This window comes from Pelobates fuscus, chromosome 2 (genome assembly GCF_036172605.1).
Source record: "Pelobates fuscus isolate aPelFus1 chromosome 2, aPelFus1.pri, whole genome shotgun sequence".
Lineage (NCBI taxonomy): Eukaryota > Metazoa > Chordata > Amphibia > Anura > Pelobatidae > Pelobates > Pelobates fuscus.
In genome coordinates, this window is record NC_086318.1 from 413,917,205 (window position 1) to 413,942,089 (window position 24,885).

The 24,885-nt window shown below is 39.4% G+C and overlaps 1 protein-coding gene across 5 annotated transcripts in view; it reads left to right on the forward strand.

Annotated features, from left to right (window-relative positions):
• Positions 1-24,885, forward strand: part of EML6 (EMAP like 6) — a 140,119-nt gene that overhangs the window by 43,492 nt on the left and 71,742 nt on the right. For all 5 annotated transcript variants that reach the window (XM_063443978.1, XM_063443973.1, XM_063443975.1 and 2 more), the window contains exons 4-12: positions 744-812; positions 1,427-1,612; positions 3,159-3,294; positions 3,852-4,053; positions 4,597-4,734; positions 6,380-6,636; positions 7,387-7,599; positions 16,626-16,793; positions 18,707-18,813. In XM_063443978.1, the coding sequence (XP_063300048.1) occupies positions 744-812; positions 1,427-1,612; positions 3,159-3,294; positions 3,852-4,053; positions 4,597-4,734; positions 6,380-6,636; positions 7,387-7,599; positions 16,626-16,793; positions 18,707-18,813 (1,476 nt within the window). The remainder of the gene's footprint in view (positions 1-743; positions 813-1,426; positions 1,613-3,158; positions 3,295-3,851; positions 4,054-4,596; positions 4,735-6,379; positions 6,637-7,386; positions 7,600-16,625; positions 16,794-18,706; positions 18,814-24,885) is intronic.

A 24,885-nucleotide genomic window follows, 5' to 3' on the forward strand; every position in this document is an offset into this window, starting at 1 on the left:
CTGTGCCATGTTAAACAGCTGTGTGATAGGGCATTTAAACATCATAAAAACTGTATTTCTTTACATTAAAAATGCAGACGTTGCAAGTGTCCCTTTCTTGGAGAGAAAGACTCTGTTTGGGCCTAAATCCATCTTCCCATCTTTTCTAAAAGTTCAAAATTTCTGGTGTGTATGAGTGTATAACTGCCATAATTTATATAAATGACAGCCATTCTTATATGAATATGAAACCAAAAATGTCTCAGAATAACCCCACCCCTTGACCACACCCAACAAAATAAAAATGGCCCCCTTTTGTCTCTATGAAATGTTAGGAGGTAGGAAAATGACGTCCTCAGTTGTAACGAAACGCAAACCAAAAAGTGAAAAAATATGGGACGTTTTGCACCTGCTACTGGTGCTAATCTATATACTCACATTTTTGTGAAGAAATAAAGTTGGGTTGTTTTTTTTTTTTAAATTTCATGTTTCTGTTGGGGTCATGTACTGTAACTTCAGGTTTCATTGGAGAAAACATAAAATGTCATTTTTTGGGGGAAAAGGTTGTATGAGAGAAAATGCATGTATCCACATTAAAAAACCAATAGGAATTATTTAAGGAATCAATAAAGGAACCACTATACATTATAGTTATGTGCGTTTTCCTTCAATCCAATTTATGTCATTAGTCAGTACCTAGTGTTTATCCATATTGGCATTTTCTATGTTTTTATGGTTTGTTATGTCTGCCTGTTTGTTGACAGATATTTGATATTGCTTGGGATCCGTATCAGCCAAACAGATTGGTCAGCTGTGGGGTAAAACATATAAAGGTAAGTCGTAACCAGTCTCTTCACAGTCCTTACACTAAATGCTCAGCAATGCAGAGTCCTGTATAAGGAGAAAAAAAAACTGATTAAAGAACATTTGCAGGCTTATTCACTGAAGTGAGAATTCAAAGTGAATTTGAATTGAATTTCAAATTCAAGGTAAAAAGAGCCAAATTAGACGCAGCCTCAAATTTCAAATTCAGTTCAAATTAACTTTGAAATTCTCCCTTTAATGAATAATCCTGTTGGTTTTATTAAGTGAGGTGGAGAAATTTACTCTAGATTCTTCACAGTTCATGGTGAAGTGGATGAATTCCAATTTTTCATGGTATATTTAATATCTGAAACGCATTAAATGGTATAAAGATATGAATAAACACATTGAATAACAAAGATTTGTAACTGAGTTTGGGAAAAATATAGTCCTTTCATCTCTTGACTAAAGTAAGCAAAAAAACAGCAAAGACATGAAAAAGTATTAATGGTACAGGTTAAGTAAATGGATTGTCATCTTGGGTATAGCAGAGAAATAAGCATTCATTATATACCTAGGACTATGTGTTTCTGTTAAATAGTGAGGCTAATGAGCAGTAACCAGCAGTTATGTTTGTTTTCAGTTCTGGACTTTATGTGGAAATGCTCTCACAGCAAAAAGAGGGATATTTGGGAAAACTGGTGATCTACAAACCATCCTGTGCTTAGCGTGTGCAAAAGAGGACATCACATACTCAGGCGCTCTAAATGGAGACATCTATGTATGGAAAGGGTTAACATTAATTCGCACCATCCAAGGAGCGCACAGTGTAAGTATATCTTTATCACAAGATAAGTTTTTCTAGTAAGCTACTTTTACATTACTTCTACATGAAAGGCATCCTACCCTTACCTCTTGTGCCACTTTACCCCACTCCTTCTAGAATGTAAGATAGTTTGAGCAGGCCCTCAACATCCTCTGTTACTGTGCTTCCAACTTGTCTTGTTGCAAATACATGTCTGTTAGTCCACCTATTGTACAGCGCTCCAGAATTTATTGGTGCTTTATAAATGATAATAATCTCATCAGACCACCTGTCCCTCTAGTCTCACATTGCTCAATTCGCTGCCATTTGGGAGTTAAATCACTTTGTTTATCCACATCCACATCTCCTGCCTGTGACTTGCACGGCCTCCCTACACACTTCCTGTAAATAGAGGTCTAATTTGTAAACTTCCTTTATTGCACAGTGTGTTTAATTTAGAATGTATTTTCTCCTGCTCTGTTAATAGCCTGCAGCCTCCTGTGTGATTAAAGTTTAATTAACAGAGCAGGAGATAAACAAAACTTCTAATGTAAACGCACTTTGCTGTAAGATCTGATATTTTTCATGTTGGCTCTCTGAGTCACAGACAAGGGAGTATTAAGTGATTTAAACTCCTAAATATCAGAGAATTGAGCAGTGAGACTGCAGGACCATTTTACATCAAAACTGCTTAATTAAGCTGAAGTTGTTTTGGTGTTTAGAGTGTGCCTTTAAATTCTACATGGCTACTCACCAAACGTCTTGCTGTTTGGTGATTGGGACTCCTTAATATTTTTGTTAACTCACCATATAAGTAATGTTATCATAAATATAAATACAGACTCATGCATTTTCAGAATGCATGGTAAATTGAGAAATGTTGCCCCATTTTAATTAATAATCCAAAATTAATGTAAGGTGGCAAATGAAATTGTTTATACATTTGCAGAGAAAATCCTGGTATAACATTAGAACAAAGGTTTCATGATCCTAAATTCAAGAAAACATTATAATTCCTTCGCCTCCTGTAACTGTACATACAATTCCACAGCAATATGCTATCCCATAATCATTTTGTCTTTTAGTTAATATTTTATTCGCATTCTGGCAATTCGCTATTTTTACGTAGAGAAATATTAACTGACAGTGTGGGAGGGCCCAATCTTCAAGGCATATGAGAGAGATCCTGACATTCACTAATAATTACAAAAATATATTCGATCCATGCACAGTTCAGTATAACCATTCACAATACTGTAGGCATGTTTTTATGACAGCAGAATTTCATTGTACATGTGTTTGTTCCTCTGATGCAAAATATGGTCTTTAACCCCTTAAGGACACATGACATGTGTGACATGTCATGATTCCCTTTTATTCCAGAAGTTTGGTCCTTAAGGGGTTAAAGAATGACTCATCCTTGTGCAACTCTGCACAATAGAGAAACTATTTCTTCTAGTTATTAAATGTATTAGAATAATACATTTTCCTTAGGATTATCTTTATTTGCATTCTACAAGTATGCAGGTAGTTTTAACAGCTCCCAATGTATTCTCTGATGCCCATAAAGGCAGGGATCTTTAGCATGTACGCTTGTGAAGAAGGCTTTGCGACTGGCGGAAGAGATGGCTGTATCCGACTGTGGGACGCAGACTATAAACCAATAACTAAAATTGATCTCAGACAGAGTGATCAGGGTTATAAAGGTAAGCAATGATTTTATATAGATCTGTATACACGCAGCCACATTTGCACTCTTACGTTATACGGTGGAGACTTATTTTTGCTGACTCGATAAATTAACTCATCACAGAGACATTTACTGGAGTTTTAAATCAGTGCATATGTTTTGCTAACTAATATACCTTGCGGGTTTTATCGTTAATTAATCACAGTGATTCTTTTGGGATTATTTTATTTTTAATTATTTTCCTGCAGCTAATGAATTCTACATTCTGCAGGGCAGTATTTTTCTTTTAGTGTCCTAGCACCCGCAACTAGTATGTGTCCTAGATCTGGATAGCTAGTCATAACACTGGTTTGTAGAAAAGCACTAGATCTGGCACTAGACATGAGCAACACATTGCATGGGGCAGTAACAGAGATTTTATCTTTTAATAATAATTAGTGCTTTAAAAAGAAGTGGGATACTGCTTTTATGAAAATTCAGAAATCAGACAATTCTTTTTTTATTGTGAAATTGTACAAACCATTAACTATAAAAGTTGTTTGTATTTATGTTGTGATGCTATTTTGTGTTTAGGTTTGTCTATCCGTAGTGTGTGCTGGAAAGCAGACAGGTTATTAGCGGGCACTCAAGACAGCGAGATATTTGAAGTAATGGTGAGAGAAAGAGATAAGCCAATGCTGATAATGCAAGGCCATTGTGAAGGGGAGCTCTGGGCACTCGCTGTGCACCCTAAAAAACCCTTGGCTGTCACTGCAAGTGATGATCGTTCTGTAAGGTATGTTAGATGTGTGCTCCTTTGGCAATTTCCTTAAACACTAGAGAATGTGGCATTTTTCAGAGCAGGAGAACAAAGCTTATGTGGGTATACACAGCCATCTTAATAACACAGTAAAATAGGTCTTCATCAGCGTGTAAATCAATTTAAGAGCAAATAAGAAAATGTTGTTTGAATTTTGGGGATCTCTTATCAGGGAGATTAACACATTTAGTTCTAATAATTTTTAAAACCATATATATTTCTGTAAAATGTAGACACCTGGGCCAAAAGCTAGGATTCAAACGCAATTTCCTTTAAGCTTTGAATACCCAAAGCATTGAAAGCAATGTGTTTGGAACACATGGTGCTCAGAGGGTTAACAGTCACCAACACATGCATATACACACAACCTTGCATTTAATTTAATGATCAATTACCTCCCCCTGCTTATTGCAAATTCACGTTACTATTAATTAATAAGAGGTGTGCTGTGCTGCCTTTGGCGTTTACCTTGCTTATACACATTATCCTGTTAACACTCTATTTGGTTTCATTCCATAGATTATGGAGTCTTGCAGATCATGCACTGATTGCTCGCTGTAATATGGAGGAAGCAGTACGTAGTGTGGCTTTCAGTCCAGACGGGGCCCAGTTGGGGCTTGGGATGAAGGATGGTTCCTTCACTGTGCTCAGGGTCAGGTAGGAACGAACACCTCTGTAACACACTTTTTATAAAATTGTTTTTTTACATCTTAGAGAGGGTGGAATGAGTGAAATCTTGAGGAAGTGAATTAATTTAAACCCATATGGACTTAAAGTATTAAACGGATATTATAGATACGAAAACAACTTTAGCTTAATTAAACAGTTTTGGTGTATTAATCATGTCCCTGCAGTCTCACTGCTCAGTTATTTGCCATTGATGAGTTCATTCACTTTGTTTGTGCCACCCTAGTCACACCTCCCCTGCATATGATCTTCACCACGTCCCTGCACACTTCCTGAAAATGAGTCTACATTTTTTATCTTCTTTTATTGCACCTTTTGAAGTTCTAATTTTGAAGTTCTTAATTCCTACTCTGTTTAGAGCCTGCAGCAGCCCCTTGTGTGTGATTAAAGTTCAATGAACAGATCGGGAAATAAGGACATTCTGAAGTAAACACACTGTACAGTAAAATCGAATTGAAAACAAAATCTTTTTTTTCCCTGCAGGCTGTGTGAGTCACCGCCATGGAAGGTGCGGCTACGGCTGCATAAACAGAAACTATCTTGATTTAGCTCATAAATGGCAGAGAATTGAGCAGTTAGACTGCAGGGGCTTGATATGTACACCAAAACTGCTTAATTAAGCTAAAGTTGTTTTGTTGCTTATAGTGTCTCTTTAACCTAACCGGCTGAAGTCAATAAACAAGAACACCCATACAGTTACATCTCCCAATTTTTTTATTGCATCCCAATTGATCCAGATTGCGTTTGGTTATATCAGAAGCTAAATTTTCAATCCCTAGAGCCAATATGAGAGCTTGGTAAATCATCTTTGTGTTGCAACTCCATTAAATGATGTTAAAACACATGTGAATTTAGATAACATACATAATAAAATTGGAACAAGTGTAAACCTACTTTTTTATCTAATAGAAAATGTACTATTTAAAATCAACCCTGACTTCCAAGTAGGTCCGATATTATCCTGTGTTATCTGCATTACAACGTAAGCCAACAGGGAAACTTTAGAAAACTGCTATAACTTGGAGAGAACAGCTTTTAATATAACTTTCTATAAAATCTACGTAGGTTGCCAATATGTTGTATTTTTTGCTGCAAAATATTCCAGTTAGTTCTATTTGTTTTCTGTAGTATAATTGATAGATGCAACAGATCACTGTTAGTATATATTGAGCAATTTATTTAAAAAAAAAATTGTGGACGAATAGTGTGTTCCTCCAAATGAAATGAAATGCCTTAGTTTGTAAGGTTGTAATGAAACCCCTATGCAGCCCCTTATGCAACCCCTTATGTCTTCAGAATCTCCAAACTGAAATTATATATATATGTATATATATATATATGTAAAGGCAGTATGCCTGGAGTTGTGTGAGGGATTTTTGCCAGCCTATATCTATATGTTCTGCCAACATTTGCACACAACGACCAACTTGCTCTTATATATATACATATACAATAAGGTTTGAGCTATATACATTATTAATGCACCATTATTCTCTTGCCATTTAAAGATTTATTTTCATTCCACTAACATCATCTGTGAAGAGCTCATGTGTCCAAAATCTTGAATCATTATTATCATTACTTGTGTATCCAAGCATCCTTTGCTTTGTTTCAGAGATATGACAGAGGTGGTTCATATCAAGGACAGGAAAGAAGTGATCCATGAAATGAAGTTCTCACCAGATGGATCATATCTTGCCGTGGGCTCCAATGATGGCATGGTGGATGTCTACTCAGTAGCTCAGAGATACAAAAAAATCGGGGAGTGCAATAAGTCTTCCAGCTTTATAACTCACCTCGACTGGTCTGTGGACAGTAAATACTTACAAACCAATGATGGGGCTGGAGAAAGACTATTCTACAAAATGCCATGTATGTACTTACTATGAGCTCTGATCTTTTAAGTGAATTTATAAGAAGTGACTTGAACTCTATTTCCCTATCTTGGGCTATCAGGATTGAAGAACTGTCGCTCACCCTTTCTAAACTAGCACTATGATACTCTTAAACCTTTAACGCTTGAACTGCAGAGAGGAGAACAGAGCTGTGTTTTTTAGCATCTGGCACTAAGGTGGATACATTTTGCATTATGATATACATACGTATATACATCCTTCTTTAATTCTGAATCTATTAAACTCCCAGAAAAGCTGAGCACTGTGCTCCCACCTAGTTTTTCTAGATTTGGTACAGTTTAGCAGGACATGTGAGTGTTGTCAAAGATGCAACACATAGGTTTCTGACCACACAGTATGTTACATCCATGCTGATATCAATATTTTCTACATTATTGAATTGTCAAATCAACCTCCTCTTCAACTGCAGATAGAGTTAGACCAAAGGTGGACCAGTTGCTGTAAATTCATGAATGAAAGTTTGTTATTAAATGTGTAGATCGACACCTTATTATATGTTAAAAACAAAAAACTAACAAAGTTATGCAGATGGCCCTTGTGGCATGCTTGACATTCCTGCTTTATATGTATATCTTTTGGGGGGTTTGCAGTAATTGAAGTTTGTATGTTGATTCTAAGTATTTATAATACTATGGTACAAGTCATGTTAGCGGAATGTGTTGTGGTGCTGTAAGCATGTTTTGTGACCACAATATATATTTTACAGCTGGTAAACATCTTACAAGCAAGGATGAGATCAAAACGGTTCATTGGTTTTCATGGACTTGCGTGGTTGGACCAGAGGTGGATGGAATATGGCCAAAATACACCGATATTACGGATATCAACTCAGTGGATGCCAATTACAATAGCTCTGCATTGGTGACGGGAGATGACTTTGGACTAGTTAAATTATTCAGGTTTCCAAGTTTGAAAAAAGGTGAGCTGCTTCTTTTCTCTGTTGTTGTCAACTTGATTCAGGTCCACAAGGGTCTTCCATTCCACTAGTTATGGATTATTGCCAAATGACATTCCAACAGGAATACTGATAACAGCAGCACTGTCAGGTGTCCTGTGATGATCCTCCCCTCCTTTAAATTGATAATGGTTATTTCGACTGTTCGTAATTGTCAGGATCGGGACAGGGATCCAACACGCAGAGTACGAACAGGAGAGATGTACGTATACCGGACCTTAGAATGGCCGGACTAACGTATGGAGAAAGCAGAGAATAGTCAGAGACAAGCCGGGTCGAGGGAACGAGAGGACAGGTAAGCGAGAGACAAGCCGAGGTCAAAGGACACGAGAGGTAAACAGGAACGATAGTACAAGCCGAGTCAAAACCAAATAGAACGATAAACATAAGAGCACTGAGGAACCAGACAAGCTAGAACCACGACAGGGCAATGAACCATTACACACATCCCTCTTTTATACCCTGGTTCTCTAAATCATGACTCCGCCCTTGCCGAGCCCTGATTCGTTGTTCCGAACCAGATTGACAGGTCGGGATGTGATTGCCGTCATGACGTCGGCTCCTGAGCGTCGTGTCATAAAAGGAAGTGGGGTTCTCGCGGCCGGCGTGGGAATGACTATGAGAGCTGTGAGGATTGGATGAATCAGCCCCGCTGAGAGAACGGACGTCGGGAAGTCTAACCTCCTCCGAGGTAGAGACTTCAGGTACCCTGACAGTACCCCCCCCCTTCAGAAACGCCCACCGGGCGGAAGGAACCGGGGCGAGACGGAAAGCGAGCATGAAAAGCCCTGAGAAGGCGAGGAGCATGCACATCCTCCTGGACCACCCAAGGCCTCTCTTCAGGACCATATCCTTTCCAGTCCACAAGATATTGCACCTTCCCCCGAGAAATCCGAGAATTGAGAATGGAATTGATCTCATACTCCTCCTGACCCTCAACCTGGACAGGACGAGGGGACGGCACAGTGGAGGAAAATCTGTTACATACCAAAGGCTTCAATAAAGAAACATGAAAGGAGTTCGGGATGCGTAAAGCAGGCGGAAGAGCCAGACGATATGCAACAGGATTTATCCGAGACAGAACCCTGTAAGGACCTATGAAACGAGGAGCAAATTTCATGGAAGGAACTTTCAAGCAGATGTTTCTGGTACTCAACCATACCCTATCGCCCGGAGAGAATACAGGAGCCACCCTTCTGCGTTTGTCAGCGTGTCGTTTGGACAACATGGAATTATGAACAAGGATTTGTCGAGTCTGATCCCACAACTTTCTCAGATTGGCAACATGAATATCAACCGACGGTATCCCCTGGGAGGGGGAGGCCGACGGAAGAACGGAAGGATGGAAGCCATAATTCATGAAAAAGGGGCTAGAACGAGTAGAATCGCAAACACTGTTGTTGTGCGCAAACTCCGCCCAAGGAATCAGACCGACCCAATCGTCCTGGTGTTCAGAAACAAAACAACGCAAGAACTGTTCAACCTTTTGGTTGGTGCGCTCGGCAGCCCCATTGGACTGGGGATGATAGGCAGAGGAAAAATTTAATTTGATACCAAGCTGGGAACAGAAGGATCTCCAAAACCGGGAAACAAATTGGGAACCTCTATCAGAAACGATTTCAGAAGGAATCCCATGTAAACGAAAAATCTCCCTCGCGAAAATTTCAGCCAATTCGGGAGAAGAGGGCAATTTGAGCAGAGGTACAAAATGAGCCATTTTGGTAAACCTGTCAATTACTGTGAGTATAACCGTATGTCTTTTAGAAACCGGTAAATCAACGATGAAGTCCATAGCCAGACAGGACCATGGTTTCACAGGAATTTCTAGGGGTTGCAAAAGCCCACATGGAAGCGTATGAGGTTGTTTAGTCCTCATACAGACAACACATGCCCCGACGAATTCCTTAAGATCCTTACGTAATGAAGGCCACCAGAAATCTTTAGAAATCAGAGAACATGACTTGCGTATGCCAGGATGTCCGGCAAATTTACTGTTATGAAAACACTGCATAAGTTCCAGTTGGAGTTTAGGAGGAACGAAGTAACGGTCCCCCGGAATAGGTCCGGGTGCCAGATGTTGTAACTTCTTGATCTCATCCAGCAACGGAGAGTGAATCTTAATGCTAGTGCTGGCAATAATATTACGCTTGGGAACTATAGAAGAAAAAACCATATCAGGCATAGTAGAAGGTTCATGTTGGCGGGACAATGCATCGGCCTTAGAATTCTTAGAACCAGGTCTATAAGTGAGAACATAGTTGAAATGAGTAAGGAACAAAGACAAACGAGCCTGCCTGGCAGATAATCGCTTGGCTTCCCCTATATATGACAAATTCTTGTGATCCGTCAAAATAGTAACCGGGTGTAAAGTCCCTTCCAACAAGTGTCTCCACTCCTTTAAAGCCCAAATTACCGCTAACAGTTCCCTGTCACCAATATCATACCTGCTCTCAGGCCCAGACAATTTCCTAGAAAAAAAACCACATGGATGCAGTGGTTTATTCAAACTTAACCTTTGGGACAGAATAGCGCCTACACCTGTCTCTGAGGCGTCTACCTCGAGTAAGAAAGGCAAAGATGTGTCTGGATGGACTAATATCGGTGCTGAGGCAAACTGTTCCTTGAGAGTACTGAAAGCAACAAGCGCTTCTGGAGACCATGTCTTAGTATCAGCACCCTGTTTAGTCATGTTGGTAATAGGAGAGATAATCGACGAGTATCCCTTAATGAAGCGCCTATAGTAATTCGAGAAACCGATGAATCTCTGAATGGCCTTGAGTCCCTTGGGCAATGGCCAATCCAAGATAGATTGGAGTTTAACAGGGTCCATCTTAAACCCCTCTCCAGAAATAACGTAACCAAGAAAATTTACCTGAGATTGGTCAAAGCTACACTTCTCCAATTTGCAGTACAACCCATGCTGTAGAAGTTTATGCAATACCCTTCTGACTTGTTTGTGATGAATTTCAGGCTCTTTAGAATGTATTAGTATATCATCCAAATAAACTATAACACATTCATGTTGAAATTCCCTAAGAACCTCATTAATCAAGTCCTGGAATACAGCAGGAGCATTGCAAAGCCCGAAGGGCATTACCGTGTACTCATAGTGGCCATACCGGGTATTGAAAGCCGTTTTCCATTCATCACCCTGCTGAATTCTCACCAAGTTATAAGCTCCCCTCAGGTCTAACTTGGTAAAAATCTTAGAACCTTTCAGGCGATCAAATAGCTCAGTAATCAGGGGAATCGGATAAGCATTTCTGATTGTTATTTTGTTCAAGCCCCGATAATCAATGCAAGGCCGTAGTGTGCCGTCTTTTTTATCTACGAAAAAGAAACCGGCTCCGGCTGGAGAAGAGGACCTCCTAATAAAGCCTTTGTCTAGATTCTCCTGAATGTACTCCTCTAAGACTAAGTTCTCCTTAGCGGATAGAGGATATGCATTACCCCTCGGGGGCATAGTACCAGGTAGGAGATTAATCTTACAATCAAAGGACCTGTGTGGAGGTAAAGTATCAGCCTTCCTCTTATCAAAGACTGCCTTTAAATCCTGATACTGGGAAGGTATCTGTAAATCTGTGGGCTTGTTAGAGTTGCTAGGTGTGTCCACTAGGCACAACGGTGAGACTTTCTGTACACAACCTTTCTGGCAACCCTGACCCCAAGAGACTATTTCACCTTGTTCCCAATCAATAGTAGGGTTATGCTTTTTAAGCCAGGGATACCCCAAAACTATAGGAACTGAAGGGGATGAGATAAGCATGAAAGAAATCTCCTCCTCGTGTAAAATACCAATGGTTAGTTTAACTGGTAAAGTTTCACGAGAAATAACTGGATCTAATAACGGTCTACCATCTATGGCCTCAACGGCCAGGGGGACTCCTTTAACTGAGATGGGATAGCATGTTTCTTGACAAAAGTTTGATCAATAAAGCTTTTTAGCTGCTCCGGAATCTATTAATGCCATAGCTTTAAGTACTCCCTTTTCCCAAGTTAAAGAAACCTGTACTAGTAGCCTATGATCCCTGTAATCATATGTAGAGGACAAAATAGAAACACCCAAGGCCTGTCCTCTGGAGAAACTTAGGTGCGAGCGTTTCCCGGACGGTTAGGGCAATTAAGGCGTAGGTGACCTCCTACTCCACAATACATACACCGACCCTCCCTTTTCCTATTTTGTCTTTCATTCTCTGAAAGGTGAGTGTGCATAGGTTCTGGGAGAGCTAGAATAGTAGATTCAGAATTCTGAAATGCGGGAGTTAGTCTTAAGGAAGGTCTATAGCCATAATCACGAGTGTTCTGCCTCTGTCTCATGCGTTCATCTATACGAGAAATAAATGAAATTAATTCCTCTAAATTTTCAGGAAGATCCCTTGTGGCAACCTCGTCTAGGATCGCATCTGACAATCCGTTCAGAAATACGTCCATATAGGCTTGTTCATTCCACTTGACCTCTGCCGCCAAGGATCTGAACTCTAGCGCATAATCCACAAGGGTTAGACTATGCTGTCTAAGACGTAATAGTAATCTAGCAGCACTGGCCTTTCTCCCTGGAGGATCAAAAGTCCTCCTAAACGTAGTAATGAACGCATTATAGTTATAGACTACTGGATTATCATTTTCCCACAGAGGGTTAGCCCATCTAAGAGCTTTGTCAATGAGTAGCGATATTATGAATCCAACCTTCGCCCTGTCTGTAGGATAGGCGCGGGGTTGTAATTCAAAATGAATTCCTATCTGGTTTAGGAAACCACGACAAGTATCTGGAGCACCGCCATACCGTAAAGGAGAAGTAACACGGGAAGAAATTCCCCCTGTGGCTACCTCTAGGCCTGTGTTAGCAAGAGAGATAGATGGAGTACGCATCTCCTCTGCTTGATTACTCGGATGGGATAGTAATGCTTGCAGCGCTAGAGCCATTTGGTCCATTCTATGGTCCATGGCTTCAAACCTTGAGTCAGGTGAACCAAGCTGAGCGTTTGTACCTGCAGGATCCATGGCCCTGTCGTAATGTCAGGATCGGGACAGGGATCCTACACGCAGAGTACGAACAGGAGAGATGTACGTATACCGGACCTTAGAATGGCCGGACTAACGTATGGAGAAAGCAGAGAATAGTCAGAGACAAGCCGGGTCGAGGGAACGAGAGGACAGGTAAGCGAGAGACAAGCCGAGGTCAAAGGACACGAGAGGTAAACAGGAACGATAGTACAAGCCGAGTCAAAACCAAATAGAACGATAAACATAAGAGCACTGAGGAACCAGACAAGCTAGAACCACGACAGGGCAATGAACCATTACACACATCCCTCTTTTATACCCTGGTTCTCTAAATCATGACTCCGCCCTTGCCGAGCCCTGATTCGTTGTTCCGAACCAGATTGACAGGTCGGGATGTGATTGCCGTCATGACGTCGGCTCCTGAGCGTCGTGTCATAAAAGGAAGTGGGGTTCTCGCGGCCGGCGTGGGAATGACTATGAGAGCTGTGAGGATTGGATGAATCAGCCCCGCTGAGAGAACGGACGTCGGGAAGTCTAACCTCCTCCGAGGTAGAGACTTCAGGTACCCTGACAGTAATATAGGCTGAAGAAAGGACTCAAGTACATCAAGTTCAGTCTCATGTCCGATTCTGCAGTCAATCCAAAAGTAGGAAGAAATTGTAATTTGAAGCAATTTTCAATATTGCCACAAAATGAGAAAAAGTTTCCTTCTTGACATCAAAATGGCAGTCAGATTTCTCCTAGTACCAACAAGCTGTTACCCATATCTTAACTATTGTATCCTTGATTGTTTTGTTTATTCATTTATTTTATGTTTGCTTATTTTTTTTTTTAAAAATGCATCCAGGCATTGTTTAAAAACATCTGTACAGAATCTAATAAAACAACCTAATCCTTAACCATAGAACTGGTTACTGGAGAGCAGTTTTTACTGGCCCTGTATATATTTGTGTAATACTGTCACATCCCCTATGAGATTATTTTTTAAAGTAGACAAGTTTTCTTCATATCTTAAATCTTCCATTCCCCTTATTAATTTTGTAACACGTCTCTGCACTTCTTCTAGTTCCATAATATCTTTTTTTAAAGTGACGGTGTGTGAATATGTAAACTAGCCAATAGACAAGTGTATGAGCTCTAGATTGTAAGCTCTTTCAAGCAAAGTCCTCATCAACCTATTGTTTCTGTAACATTTTGTAATTGTCTCATTTATTGTTAAATTTCCCCGTTTGTAATATTGTAAAGTGTTACAGAATAAGTTGGTGATATATAAATAATTTTAATAACAATAACAGTTCCCTGCATGTTTAATGGACCCATCTTCAATTCTTTCATTTTATTGAGATTTCTGAAATACATGCTAAAGAGTAAGTTTTACTGACTCCGTGGTTACCTTTGTAATTAAGTAAACTTTGTTTTTAAGAACAGTTTTAGCTGTAGAATAGCAGAAATGGATAGGACTGATACTTTTATTATTGATCACGATGCTCAATAATGCACTTGATGTGATAATCGCGCCGTTATGAATTATTATTATTAACATTTCTATGGCGTTAACGTAATTAACATATGGAATGTAACATAGGCAAGAGGTGATGAAGGACCTGCTGAAACGAGCTTACAGTGTATGAGATAAATTATGACTTTGTTTACTGTATAATAAATATTCATTTGCCATTAATTTTTTTTCCCATCATCGTCATTCAACTAGAGGATTACTGAACAAACACAGGAGGGACTGTATTAGATTATGAAGCAGGTTATACTTGACTGCTGGTAGCCAACAGGCAGTCCTATAGCTTTAGTAGATGTAATATTCCCATGATGCTCTGAACTGCAATGGGTATGATGCCTTGTTATGGAATAGGGTGGCATTGCATGATGGGAATTAAAATACTACAAATAATGGACGTTGATCATATCAGGCCAATGTCGGCTGTATATCTCCTTCCTGAGCGTTATGTAATTGATTTTACACAGCAGTTTTTATATTGTTTAAGCCTGGTCAGACTGAGTGTTTGTGCATCAGCTTTGAAGGAAAGAGCTTTAATAACCGAAGTGAAAAATTCTAATCTAGATATGCAAGGTTCCTAGATCTCATTTATAGTGGGAACTTCTTTAAATATTTATATTATAAATAAAACAGAAATGCTGAGAGTATTTCTAGAATAAACCAGCTTTTTATACTTCTATGATATGATATAAATAAAACAGAAATACAAGAGTGTTTCCAGGCTATATTAGCGTTTCATTTATATGAATTTTTAAAAAGCAGATCTCACGCAGTACATGTAGCTGAGTTCATTAAGAATAGTACGTCGAGGGATACTGTATCCCCATATTCACTAGTGCGCTGGGCTGATTTAGCACGTGGTTACACATATCAATTGTACAAACTGTGCTGGGACTGATCTATGTACAATGTTGGTACCGTAATACGACAGATGGGCCAAATGTTCCTTGATCTTCAAGCAATATCATATGAAAATGGAATGCACAACAGTGCCAATGAAATCGAGAAACCTTTGGGACTCTTTTAAAGGTGTAAACCACTGTGTTCAATCAGCACACATCACCATTTGTGTTTTATACCCATCTGCACTCCATCCGAATATAATCATATGTTATTGCTTGTAAGTTGGGTTGGGCTATCTTGGTGGTGGTTCTGTACGAATAAAGCCACATCATTTGCTGTTAAAAGGTTGACAAATACTATATATTTAAAGGGACACTCCAATGCCCAAATACAAAATAAATAAAAACTACTGTTCAGTAGATATACCCCGAAATGTAACAAGGTTAATTTATAAAAGTGCACATTTCTGTTAAAATCTGCACTTTTTGCTAAATAAATAAAGAGGGCACACTCTTCACATGTAAAGCTTTTCAGCAAGCTAATGTGCTTTAGGGGTCTGGAATGTCCCTTTAAAGTTGAGTTCTTTTGGAGCCTGCAACGTTTTTATTGGACTGGATTTCAATCAATTTAGGGAGAGCCTGAGGCTGACTGTGCAGGATGGGAAATAAAGGCCTGCAACACATTAGCTAAATAATATTTTATATTAAATGTATAAGACAGAAACAACGTAACAGGTTAACTTCACACTAACACTTCAAATACAGAATACGGTAGGTGTTGTAGAAGAAGGGTTTGTAGGGGACTACTAGCATAGGCGAGGGCTGGACCTCTGCATTAGCTAGATAGTACCGTTCACATAAAAATGAGAATTGATATCACAATTGGATACATTTTCATTGATATGTTTAAAAATGGAACAGATTTTTCCATAAATTGGAACTCCCATAGCTTCCAGTTTTCTCAGATTCTACAGGTCAGTCCCTATATGATACCCATGCCCTATGGGACTTACCTTTTGTTGGTTTCAAGTGAGATCAGTTGCTGCACTCTACATGTGTATAAATACTCCTGTAGCACTTTGCTTACGGGCAGTTCTGATAATGTTGGCATTGTTTGTACCTGCTTTAAAAAAATTACCCTACTGTGTCAACTTGAACACTTGTATGTGTTGGTTGGTAGGTCCCCTGTTTCTACCATACAGTAGTTCTGCATATAAAGAAATAGAAATGCTGTCGTAACCCTAGCTATCTTGTATACCAGATGTAGTCTTCCAATCCTTTAAATCCAAGCAGCAGCATCATTCAGGCCAATGCCTGTAGAAGCGGGTCTACTTAGACTTTATGGTCCATGCTGTACCTCATTCACTCCACCTGCGACATTCTGTCTCGCCCCTATATTATTCTTATTTTCGTTAATACCCTTAAGGAAGTACATTTTAGTTAGGCAACTACACCTAGATCCTTCAGCACACAATTCATAATGCAAGATATCATCAGGTCATGATAATTCATGTTATCTATCAGATATAAACTGTAAGCCTCAACAAGACATTTAACATTAACCCATTTAAAAAATATGTATATTTTGCTTCTTCCGTGTTTAAAAGGTAACCTGTTTTTTTACCCCACAGGAGCAAAATTTCGTAAATATGTTGGTCATTCAGCACATGTAACCAATGTTCGCTGGTCACATGACTTCCAATGGATTTTGAGCACTGGTGGAGCTGATCACTCGGTTTTCCAGTGGAGGTTTATTCCTGAAGGAATCACAAATGGCCTCATAGAAACCGCACCACAAGGTACGATCTATGTTGTTTCCAGTCAGTTTATACAGTTGTTTTTTCCAGTGCTTTGGTAGAATGTCAAAACATTAGAAAGTGATTTTTATATCTTTAAAATAACATGACCAAAACTGGACCTTGGAAGGAGTATGGATTAAATGACATCTACAAAAACAATTATCTACATTCCTATTTAATTTGCTAGTTACTACCAGTATAAGATAAATGTTACCCTATACACACACAAAATGTCCATCTCTTATAAACTCCGAGATATATTTTCCCAGTATGCATCAGCAGCTTGCTGGCTGCCAGTAACATCTGTGTTTTGTGAGTTCTACAAAAGGTGAAATAAATGGATAATAAATCAACATATCAAATAAGTCAATCAATGAGCATGAATCAATAAGTCTGTTTCATACCAAAAGAAACTTTTTTTCTTTTTTTTTTTGTTTCACTTAGAAATCCTCTTGTCAAAACGTAAATTGTGGGCAGGAAATTACCAAAGAAATTTGGAGTTTTCAACTAAAATTTGTAATAAGCCTTCAAATGTTTTTTGTAATACTACCCAATAAAGTAATAACTGGTGTATGGATTTGGAGTGCTACCTGGTAGACTTAAAATTAAAATAGGCTAAACTTCTTTGGGAAATAGATGTGTTTTTAGTGCCTCACTTTCCCAATAAATAATTAATGATTAAACTATTTTGCAAATAAACCATATTATAAAAATTACTTTGCTAAGCGGTACAAGTTTGAATACTTTTTTCAGATTTTCTTACCGTTAATGGGACATATTACACCTCTTGTCAGCAATCAGTTTAGTGTACTACGGAATTATGTTTGAAATTGATGTTTTAAAAATATTTTCCTGTTGTGTCTCCCCCACCAGCCCATGTTTATCTCTTTTGCCCCTTCTTAAGCCCCTGTCTGTCACTTTTGCCCACTTTTGTCTTTGTCCCCTCCAGCCCTTCTGTGTATCTTGTTTTCCTCCAGTCCCTTTTGTGTGTCACATTTTCCTCTTCCCAGCCCCTCAGTGTATCTCTTTCCCCCAACACTTTGTCTCTTTCTCCCTCCAACCCCTCTGTGTCTGCCCCTCCCCCCTACCCCTCTAGGTGTCTCCCCTGCCTGCCTTGCCCCTTTCCCCAGGCTCTGTCTGTCTCTTTTGCCCATTCCCCAACCCCTCTGTGACTTTGTCCCCAGCCCCTCTGTATGTCTTTCTCCCCCAGCCCTTTTAGTGTGTCTCTTTGTGCCAACTCACCTCCTTCATGTAGTGTGGCTGAGCTGCTGACCGTTGTAGAGGAGCTCCTGTAACCTCTGCCCAGTCTGAAGCAATTTGGTGCTCTCTGTGAGCACTTCCTGTCAGACTGGGTAGAGGAAGCTACAGCTCGGCTATGCAACATGGAGTGACTTGCAGGAGGGGAGCGCACACCACAGCTGGTCGAGCCCTAAGGTGGCCGACTTATGGTAGTGCTGGCCCTGTCCTGGTAGGCCGACCAAAATGATTTGGTCCTTTTTTGTCCCCTTTTGTGGAATGATACACCTCTAGTTTGATGGTGTAATGCTTATCACAGTGCAACACAGTAACACAGTAAAAACATTTCAACTGCAAAATCATTTGTTTCTTGCTGAATTATCACAGTGTTATTTATTAAATTGTGCATGCTGGGGATTTACCAGTGAATTTCACATTATATGCAAAAAGAGTAAAATAGAAAACTGTTTTCAGTTCAGACATTTGCCCTAAAATGAGATATTCACTTGTCAATTTCTGACAGATTCCTTGCTTGTTACATGATTAGATATTAGCTAGTCAGGACAACACCAAAATGTTCCAGAATAGTTCCACCAATTGAGTTACGTCGTCAGTCACACTTATTAACAATAGGATCTGTTTCAGATTGTTTGACAGTAAATCTTCCTTCCTTACAGAAGCCATCGTTGATTCCTGCAGTGAAGAATCCGATTCTGATCTGTCTGACGTGCCCGAACTAGACTCAGACATTGAGCAGGAGACTCAAATTAATTACGACCGCCAGGTCAGTTTTAAAGACTGTCAAACTGAGTTCCACACAAGACTGCCAGTCAGTTACAATGCATCATTTTTATATCTTGAGATCGGAGGCCAATACCATGAATTGTCCGTCATTATTACTACTGTGGGACACATTTATGAATAGTTTGTTAAAACAAGTTACACATAGAATAGTTTCCCAATTTCACAACACTGTTATGGTTGAAAGGAGATACTGGTCTCTAGGAGTGTTTTTTATTTAATAAATGTAGTCTTGTGGCATAACTGATCATTCTTATTAAATTAAGTCAAGGCCTTGATTTCCAGGCAGAACATGTACATATTGTGACACATTGCTTTTAAAAATCATTCCGTATTTTTAGTCTGTGGCAAACACCCTTATTTTGCAAATTGCATACAAAGGATCAGACACCCACGTAACTGTAATCAGGTGCAGTTTCTTGTCCTGCATTATTGACAGACTTGAGCAAGGCTTGTTGTCAGCCAGCATATCAAAGCAACCTTGATTTAATCTAGGTACCTGGTCTGTTGCATGCATTCTGATTGCAGAGCTAACCGCCTAAGGCCATTTGATACCAGGAAGTCATCTTTTCTGCTGTGTAGTGTAGATTTAATTTCTTGGATGCAGCTCCACTTAATTATATTTAATGTTATTGTGCAATTGATATTTAAATATTATATTATATTATCAGTTTCCAATGGTTTCATTATGTATCGATAACTCCACTTTGGCTGGCTCATGATTGTTGCAACTTGAGTGCTTAACGTAGTTGTACAGTAGATGACCTTTTTTCGCTGCTCAATAATAGTAAAAGTGTTATTGAAAAATATTGGCATGGTGGCATTCTTATCGCTTCATTACTCTTAGCAGCCACTAAGATGCCGATGAATATCATATATGCCAACGTAATTTCTCCAACGTTCCCAGATTCAGCTGGCGTATTAGAGCATGAAGATGACACTTGTCCAGATAATCAGTTGATCTCTCACTCTCCATTTGTCCTCTGATTAGTCAATTTAGAACTATTGTACCCTTTGGGCTGATTTTGGCCTTGTATTCCTTTCTACATTTGGTTTCTGTGGGATCTGTCAGTCTGGCTGTTGCCCCACTTCACATTCTGGTCCAAAATTGCGTTTGCAAAGATCTTCCGGATGGCTTCCTACTGACATTACAACATTTATTGGCCAAGCACTAATATTTATATTGTACTTTCTTTTTGGATTGTGTTTGATTGACTCAGCTCCATTATTTAGGAAGAGACATCATTTCACAGTTTGTCATTTGTAACAGTGCCTTATCTCTTTCCCTTCTTGATCCTTCTTAATGATTGAGGGCTTATTTGACCTACTGTATTTTATAAAACTGCCGAGCTACGTATTTATTTTTTCCTCCGATCTCCTTGTATCTGTAATGTTTTCCTTTAAAAGTGTAAATAAACTGCAGGCATATTGTACTTTCTTTTTGGATTGTGTTTGATTGACTCGCCTCCATTATTTAGGAAGAGACATCATTTCACAGTTTGTCATTTGTAACAGTGCCTTATCTCTTTCCCTTCTTGATCCTTCTTAATTATTGAGGGCTTATTTGGCCTACTGTATTTTATAAAACTGCCGAGCTACGTATTTATTTTTTCCTCCGATCTCCTTGTATCTGTAATGTTTTCCTTTAAAAGTGTCAATAAACTGTAGACATTGTGAAGAGTTTAACTCTTTGTTACAGAGTTATGAGCAGTGAAATACATTCAAGTCCCCCACCCCCTAAAAGCAGCTTGTTTTGAATGGCAACCTATACATAAAATAGCACAGTATTCAGTTTGACAACACACTCTATTATGGCGTTTATTTGCATGCGTGTTGTGTTTTTCCTCTCTATTCTTGGCCTGCTGTCTGTGTTATAGAAACATTCTGTTTTCTAATTAGAGTGAAAGCTTGGCCGTGCAAACCATTAATTCATAGCAGCAATGACACCTCATTTATTGTATGCATCTCACAGCCTTCAGTCAGCAGAACGGTTAGCCTAACGGTTCTCATTGACTGAACTGACAAGGCTCCCTCTTTAGCTATTGGGAGACCTGCCGCTGCTTGGAGCCCGACTCACACCAGGCTTGCTTTAGAGCTGATGTGAGCTGTAGCAAAGAATAGGTATTATCCAGCGTTATATATACCCTAAAATAGGCCCCTCTCGCTCATAAATAAATATTTTAGGACGTTGCATAGACCACAGGTGTAAAACATGAAAATGAACGATCCTGTTACTTGTGACAACATGGAGGGTAATGCCTTTATAATAAATCAAGATTGAGTTAAGTGAGAATTTAGAAAGAGGGCACTAGCAAGACAGGAAGTGGGCTTGATCCCTCAACTCCAAATTGTAGAGAACTTAAATCCAAATGATGACAACTGATTTGTAAAAGCTTCTAACTTGGCTGTAGTCACAACTTGGCAATTTACACTACATTTCGAAATGTGGATTTAAATCCCTTGCAATTTGGTGTTCAGTGTCGTGGTAAGCCCACTGTAGAGATTGTCATGCCAATATAGCAGTGCTTTTTTGCACCATAAACAGTTTTAATAACCAGGGTACTCTTTCCCATTAAGACCAAAAACCTACGCCTTTTTAGAAGATTAACTGAACAAAGTTATTCCTCACTAACTGGACTGGCCAGCTTAGCTGGTTTACTGTCACAAAATACAGCATTTCAAATTACAAAGTTTTCCTACCAACATTATCTAAGTTTCACTCTCAGTACATGTAGTCAACACCCATACTGAGATCTCAGCTGACTATATAGGACTGGACAGCTACTACTATGGGTATCCCTAGAATCAGGGTTCTTTCCATCAGCCTCGTTTTGTGTCTGCCCTTAGTTACCATAATACAGTGTAGAAAACCCACAGAATACAAAAAATCTTAATAAATTAACAAGACTGTGCCAAGAGTATTAAAGACGATACGATTTCTTCTAAGGGTGCAGCCTCTTCAGTAATTGATAGGATTGTTCTTGTATCTGGATTGTTCCCTAAAAGCTGGTCTCCCAAGCCCACATTATACATATCTCTGGAGTCCTATTGGCAAGATGGCAAGTGGTGATGTACTGCAATTCATAGCATATAATCACATGTGTGGGAGGTGAGGTTCCGACCAGAATTCAGAAATAGCATTAAAGATATTCGGCACGTCTCCAAGGACTTAGCATTGTATCAGCAGTCGTCAATTATTTTAACCTCATCTGCATCAACCATGTTCCACAGGAAGTATACCAGAACACGTGTTTAATGTGTCATGGAGAGCAATGTGTCCCTAATGACATGATTAGCCAGCCCCCTACTATCTGCCCTCACATTAAAATGTTCATAAATAACTATGCATTAACAATGAATGAATAAAATTGGGTATAAATGAGACTTGACCAAATCAATTCATCTGGCAGAAAAAAAGACATTTGATCGGGCAAGCTGAGGTTTGTCCTCATTGCATTTTGGTTCGGATAAATCTGGTCCGTGCATTAATTTCAGTAAAAATAATACAAAAGAACCCAAAATACACATATTAGTGTTCTGCTATGCAAAAATCTCTCAAAAGATGTTAATTTTTTTTTTACAAATTAGTAAAATAATTCTAAATCAATGAATCATAGTTGGTGTAAAAGGCACTAGTAGTGGCTAGGCACAGCAGTAACCTAACCACCAACTAGTCTCACACAAGGATCAGCGACACAGGCTGTCTCCTATTCATAATAGCTGCAGTAAAAGTGTCTGGAAGAATCCTGCTTGGGAATATATATAGATTATATTTTTCATGATCCCCCTTTTCCCTCTATTGATCACCTCTTGATCTCACGTAATCCATTAAAGGGGCACCAAAACAACCTTAGCTTTATTAAATGTTTTTTCTACAGATCATGCTCCTACTGTCTCACTGCTCAATTCTCTGCCATTTAGGAGTTAAATCACTTTTGTTTCTGTTTATGCAGTCCTAGCCACACCTCCCCTAGCTGTGACTCACACAGCCTGCATGAAAAAATGGGGTCATTGTCAATCAGATGTTAACTTACTTTAGAAGTTTTTATCCCCTGCTATGTAAATTGAACTTTAATCACACTCTTGTCTGTATGTAGGCGTTCTCTTTTCTGTATGTGGGTTTTCTCTTGCCTGTATGTGGACTTACCCTTGCCGTATGTCGGCTTTCTCTTATGCTCTTTTGCTTGTATGTATGCTTTCTCTTGTGTGTATGTGGGCTTTCTTTGACCTGTGTGTGGAATTTCTCTTTTCTCTATGTATACTTTCTCTTGTCTGCATGTAGGCTTTCTTTTGTGTCTATGTGGGCTTTCTTTGGCCTCTATGTGGAATTTCTATTTTCTCTATGCATACTTTCTCTTGTCTGTATGTGGACTTTCTCTTGTCTGTAATGTGGGATTTCTCATGTTTGTATATGGGCTCTCTCATGTCTGTAATGTGGGCTTTCTCTTGTTTGTATATGGACTTTGTCTTCCTTTCCAGGCTACTCCTACTGGTTGCTACTGATAGTACTGCATTTATACACTCACAAAAACAGACCAACACTGTTTTTAATGTTAGGAAAAGCCCAATTGAAATGCATTACCATTTTTGGCTTTAAAGGACCACTATAGTGCCCTGAGGGTGCCCCCCACCCTCAGGGTCCCACTCCCGCCGCGCTGAAGGGGGAGGAAGGGGGTTAAACACTCACCTTTCTCCATCGCCGGGCTCCCTCGGCGCTGGGGACTCTCCTCCTCCTTTAGTCGTCATCGGCTGAATGTACATGCGCGACAAGAGCCGCGCGTGCATTCAGCCAGTCCATAGGAATGCATTCTCAATGCTTTCCTATGGACGCTGGCGTCTTCTCACTGTTAAAATCACAGTGAGAAGCGCGGAAGCACCTCTAGCGGCTGTCAATGAGACAGCCACTAGAGGCTGGTTTAACCCATATGTAAACATATCAGTTTCTCTGAAACTGCTATGTTCACAGTAGAAAGGGTTAATCCTAGATGGACCTGGCACCCAGACCACTTCATTGAGCTGAAGTGGTCTGGGTGCCTATAGTGGTTCTTTAAAAGCTTGAGCCCTCAAATGTGTTTTTTTATTTTATTTATTTATTTATTTATTTTTAATTCTTTATTTTGAAAGATTTTTGTTTTATGGGGTGGGAGTACAGAAAAGAAAACAGGGAATTAGAGTTTGTGGTACAATTTTTGCATAACGTGAATCTGCTTTTTATAGTAGTCTAACTTTCCAAGTGCATATACCAGTTGTTTCCTCAAATGTGTTTTTAATTATCTTCATAAAGTTAATTTTATTTTAGATACATACTGGCTGTTTGGTAATTGTTATTTCCAACATTATTCAATTTATATATAATTAGTGACAGCTAACCTGTGCACTGCAGATATTTGTAAACTACATTTCCCATGATGCTGCTTAGCCAATCATCACTGCTATCAGGGCTTAGAAATTAAAGTCCTATGCTACTAGCCAAGCCTTAAAAGTTACTTGCCACTGCAAGACATAGCATGCCTACTCATCAGGGCTTACATTTCACTCTGCAATGTTTTTTGTCTCTCTGACTTTAGTCACTGTCTAAAGCTAGCATTGCAATCTGTTAAAGGTACACTATAGTCACCAGAACAACTACAGCTTAATGTAGTTGTTCTGGTGAGCATAATAGCTCCCTTCAGGCATTTGAATGCAAACACTGCCTTTTTAGAGAAAAGGCAGTGTTTACATTGCCCCTAGGGACACCTCCAAGTGGCCACTCATCAGATGGTTATGGAGGTGCTTCCTGGCTCAGTGCTGCACAGTAAGCAGCCTTGCCGTTCAGCATCCCCATACTCATTGTGACGCTGAATTTTCCTCACAGAGATGCATTGATTCAACATCCCCATACTCTGCATCCCCATACTCTACATTGTGACGCTGAATTTTCCTCATAGAGGTCCTGATTGGCCAAAACGACATTTGGTCCCACCACGTGCCGATTTTAGCCAATCCAATGCTTTCTCTGTGGGACAGCATTGCATTGGCTAAAAAATCTGACATTTCGATGATGTCACAAAGGGGG